At 45.7% G+C, this 4,430-nt stretch overlaps 1 protein-coding gene across 2 annotated transcripts; it reads right to left on the bottom strand.

Annotated features, from left to right (window-relative positions):
* Positions 1-2,746: 2,746 nt before the first annotated feature.
* Positions 2,747-4,131, bottom strand: GJB7 (gap junction protein beta 7). 2 transcript variants are annotated; one of them, XM_026038423.1, is made up of 2 exons: positions 3,504-4,131; positions 2,747-2,787 (listed from the first exon to the last, which is right to left on the bottom strand). In XM_026038423.1, exons 1-2 carry the CDS (start codon positions 4,129-4,131, stop codon positions 2,747-2,749), a joined length of 669 nt encoding a protein of 222 aa, XP_025894208.1. The 2 variants fall into 2 exon arrangements, with proteins under 2 accessions (XP_025894208.1, XP_025894207.1); XM_026038422.1 differs by lacking the exon at positions 2,747-2,787 and having other exon boundaries at positions 3,190-4,131.
* Positions 4,132-4,430: the final 299 nt, after the last annotated feature.

Raw genomic sequence — 4,430 nt, 5'->3', positions numbered from 1 at the left:
GAGACCGCGTGGTCTTCCTGGCGCCAATTCCTTCCGTACGGAAACAGCCACGGTTGTAGGGAGGGCAGGGAGCAGACAACCTCATCTGGAAAAGGATCCAGAAACTCCACCTGAAATCTGCTCTTTTCAGGTGCACCGAACGGTTACAGTCATTGTCAACAGACCTCAAAATTGCTTTTTTTTTTTAATATATGCTAATACCTTTTTTGTTCTGTAAATTAATAGTCTCGACATTAACATTCCCAAGTATATATATTGCAACATTTGCACTTTTTAGACTACGTGAGAATAGCATACAACTATTTAGGTACACAGTGCTATACTAGGATGCTATTTTAAAAAAGGGGGGAGTGGGGGAATCAATTTTAATAAACATTCAGGAAATCATTTCTGTTTGGGATCTGTACTTCTGAAAAAAGCAGCATTCCGTCATTACTCTTCTATCCCAATTAAAGCAATTTTAATTTGTGAGCATCGCATGGGTGCCATGCCGGTGTAGACATGTCCTTCATTGCACAATCCCTGCTAGATGGATACTGACAGCCTGTCCGACAGGCGATCCACGGGGGACTTCCCTTTTCCTCTAAAAGGAGAACCATTTTAAGCTCGGAACGGGGGGCAGAAGGGACGTGGAGTGGGTTTGATTTAAGATGTCACGCGCTGCGGAGGGTAATGTAGTCTGGCGGAGCAACCGGCAGAAATATTCCTGATGTAATAAACTGGTTTGGTATTTTCCTTTAGCCGCTTCTCCCTGGCGTGGTGTGTTCCTGCGCGGCGCGGGCCCGGCGGCCATGTTGAGCCAAGGGTTTCCCCTCGCCCCGTGGGGATCCCCCTTCTCCCGGGGCGGAGCGATGCCGCTCACACGGACTTCCTACGGGATATGTTGTCTAGAGCCTTTATAGTGCAAGGGAATGGTGCTTTAAGAGGCAGTAAAGCTCTGGTCTGGCTTGGGGCCTGGCTGGGCCCCTCGCGCCACAGAGCAGCCCCATTCCAAGAAGGTCGGGGGTAGAAATGGTAAAAAAGGCAGAAACTGCCTCAGCACAGAGGCTGAGACGGCAGAAAGGTTCATTTCTGTCCTTTCAGGTCAAGTAATCTCTGACAGAGCCAGCTTGTGGCTTGTTTCCTTGTTATTAGCCATTCTGCTGACCGCTCACCTCGTTCTGCAGCGAGTGCGGCAGAAGGCGCCTGACCGTGAGTCAGGAGCCACCCGAGGCTACAGTCGGTCCATAATCCTTGTGCAGACCATTTCCCACGTAAGACTTGGTCCAAACTGGAACTAGCCCCGTAACTCAGAACAGTTGGGAATTGTCTTTATCATTTCATGACCGTTGAAGACACACGGTAGTGAGGAACGTGTATTCTGGAAACCAGAGGTCTTGTCTCACAGGAAACGCTTCGGTCCCTCTGGGCCACGCCAAGCGGCTGCCCAACTTTCAGTGGTGCCCGAAAACCCCCGAGCCCTGGATTAACCTATTTTTTTCCATCAGAGAGCAGCTAGTGCACAGATTTAATCAGCAGCCTGTGTTGGTGTTAAGCTCTGCTTGCTTCTCTCTCTTTCTCTCAAACCCTGCTTTAAAAGAATAAATACCTTTTCATTAATCTACTGTCTTAAAATCTGTCCTTCCTATTTACAAAATAGTTAATAATTACAAATAGTAACAATTAGAAAACTTTCTAAGTCTATTTTGGAAATGTTGCCATAGTCTCTAGAGTTGCGTGACAGGCTCCAGAAGGCCGAAATAAGTTTGGTTTTCGTTCTCAGTTACTCAAATTGCGAAGGAACAGTTGGGCTGCCCTGCTGGCAGGCGTCTGGCCTCGCACAGGGCTCCGCAGGGTCTGCACAGAAGCCGAGAAGGTTTCTGACAGCTCGTCTTTCGTGTGCCCTCCTCTGCCGATGGAGAGAGTCGAGGGCAGAGGCTCAGGATTTTGCAGACACGTTCGCCTCTACGCGCGCCGCTTCAGCGTCATTAAAGATGTAAAACTTGAAGTGGCCACAAGCTGGCAAGCTAGTCGCTGAGACGGGCAGCTGCCGCTGTCGGGTTCAGCGGCAAAAACACCTCTTCTCACCTTTCCGAAAAGCAGATGTCGTTTAGCAAAAAGGACAGCTGGTATGAGCTCGAAAATCACAAAGCACAGAGTTTTATCATTAGATCTTAGAATTAATTCCGTGATTGCTACCACAGTACTCCTAAAAGAAAGGCTTTGTAACTAAAGCTGGGTTTGCGAATGAAACCCAGTAGTTAACAGGTTTTTGAATGTTTTTCTTCCTTACCATGACACATACAGTGAAATGGGCTCAGTATCCAGGCAGAAGCGCTCATTCCAGGCAGCGCTGCTCTCTGAAAGAGCGGGTGCTCATCAGACTGAGCACCGATGTCTGCAGGTCTTTCTTCACAATGACAGAAAGAGAAATATCCCAAAATAGCTCTTTTTTTGAGGAACTAGTATCTGTTATCTCAGAACAATCCTAGGTTCAACAGATTATATGTTGCTAATGTCTATGGCTTTCCTTTTGGCCCAAGTTACGTACATAACACAGATCTATTTCAGCCTTACTGAAGGGGTTAACCCTTCCTGTGCAAGGTTGGCCAAGCACTTTTCCTTGCTGAACACCCCCTTGCAGGGCATGTTGTGATGACAAATACCCTAGAAATCGTGGAGGGCTCAAACACCCACAGAACGAGGCACAGAACCAAACAGCTGGCGCTGTGTTTATCACCGGGGGCTTAGATACAGTTAAAACCACCTAGTAATTTGGTTGTTGTTTGCTTGTTTTGTATTTTTGAGGTGTTTCGCAGTATGCCAGTGGAATGGGCTGGTGATTCTCAGCCTCTCTCTGAGAGCTGTAGCCGTTGCTCACTAACCCGTTCTGGACGCTGCTCTTATCAGATCCACCCAGCTGGGAAATGCTGCAAATCCCCTTTCCATGCAGGGTCCCCTTCAGGATAATCAATCCCAGCTTCTTTCAACTCAACATGAAAAAGCTCTTTTTGCCTGTGCCAAAGCAGTTGTGCAGAGTGCTCAAAATACAACTGCTGGAGCAATTGTTTCAGCACAATTTATCATAATCATCGACATTTAAATTACAAATTCATGAAAATGTCAGGCTTCTGCACCTCGTTTCAACATGAACAGATCTAGATAATTCTATGTATGACGCACATAATGAAAGCGAATTTATCTGAGCAAGTAAAGGAGAAAAAAAAAGCTAATAGAGAAAGGGTATTTGCTAGATAGCAATCTAAATATTTTCCCTGCCCTTTCAGTTCAGTGAAGCATTGATCAGAATACAGAAATTGCTCGAGAGCAGCTTGCAGAGTGCAGAGGTGTTCTTTAGCCTTCTCTCAAGTCAGCGGGCAGCTTTATTTCAAGTTTATCTTGTGTATTAAGAAGCAAGGAAGGGGATTTGTGAACAGCAGCTGCTGTTCTGCCATGACCAACAGTTCTTAATTTGTGGCAATCGCTTCTTGCGCTTTGTTGTTTCTTGCTGAACGTCTTCAGATAACATTTTATGGAGTATTTGCAAACAAGGTAACTCAATTCGCTTACATTTAATAAAATGCACACACCTGACGTTGCCACCAGAAAATAGAGGAAAATCATCTTCTCCGTGGGTTTGGAAATATAGCAGTCCACTGCATTAGGACATGGTCTCATGTCACATTTCACAAGTCGTGGGACTTTGAATCCGTTGTACAGTTTGTAGAAGAGAAAAAGAAAAACTATTTCAAATCCTGTCTTTAAAACCAGGCTGACGAGGTAGGTGCACAGCAATCCACCATCTATTTCCCCCGGACTCCTGTAGAGTTTCTGGTTGTGCCGCTTCTCCCTGTTCTCTCGATAGGCAACATGGAAAGCAACCAAGAGCGAAGGAGTGGAGACCAGGATCAACTGCAGAGCCCAGAGCCTGATCTGGGAGACTGGGAAGAAATGGTCAAAGCAGACGTTTTCACAGCCGGGCTGCTTGGTGTTGCATTCAAATTCGTCGTGTTCGTATTTCCAGACGTTTTCGGCTGCCACCACGTAAACGAGTAGGCGGAATATGAACACAATTGCTATCCAGATTCTCCCGATCCCTGTTGAATATTTATTCACTCCACTCAGCAGATCCCGCAGAAATCCCCAGCTCATTTTTTTTCTCCTCAAGGAAGGATGGAAGCGCTGTATCAAAGAAACACAAGATCAGAGAGATGCTTCCTCTTGGGGGAAGAAAAATGAGAAGTACATCCAAGGTGAAATATAGCCAGTAGCTGAAGCAATTTAAAGAGGTTAAGGATGTTAAAAAAAAGAAAAGTCTTTAGTTCCTTAGTTCTGAAAATTTGTACCTTCTGAGGCTATTATACAAAATTTATTTGCTGTTAAAATAGATTTTGGTAGGTTTTGTCAATGGCTGAAGCCTCCTTATTCTGTGACACTGTCCTCCCCATTGC

This window comes from Nothoprocta perdicaria, unplaced genomic scaffold (assembly GCF_003342845.1).
Source record: "Nothoprocta perdicaria isolate Ctin4 unplaced genomic scaffold, notPer1 scaffold_21, whole genome shotgun sequence".
Lineage (NCBI taxonomy): Eukaryota > Metazoa > Chordata > Aves > Tinamiformes > Tinamidae > Nothoprocta > Nothoprocta perdicaria.
Note: the sequence above shows the minus strand (reverse complement) of the source record. Positions and strands in the feature narration are given on the sequence as shown.

What these genes read in the sequence shown, in the direction of transcription:
- GJB7 (XM_026038422.1), bottom strand. Translation starts at nt 4,131, where the DNA reads ATGAGCTGGGGATTTCTGCGGGATCTGCTGAGTGGAGTGAATAAATAT.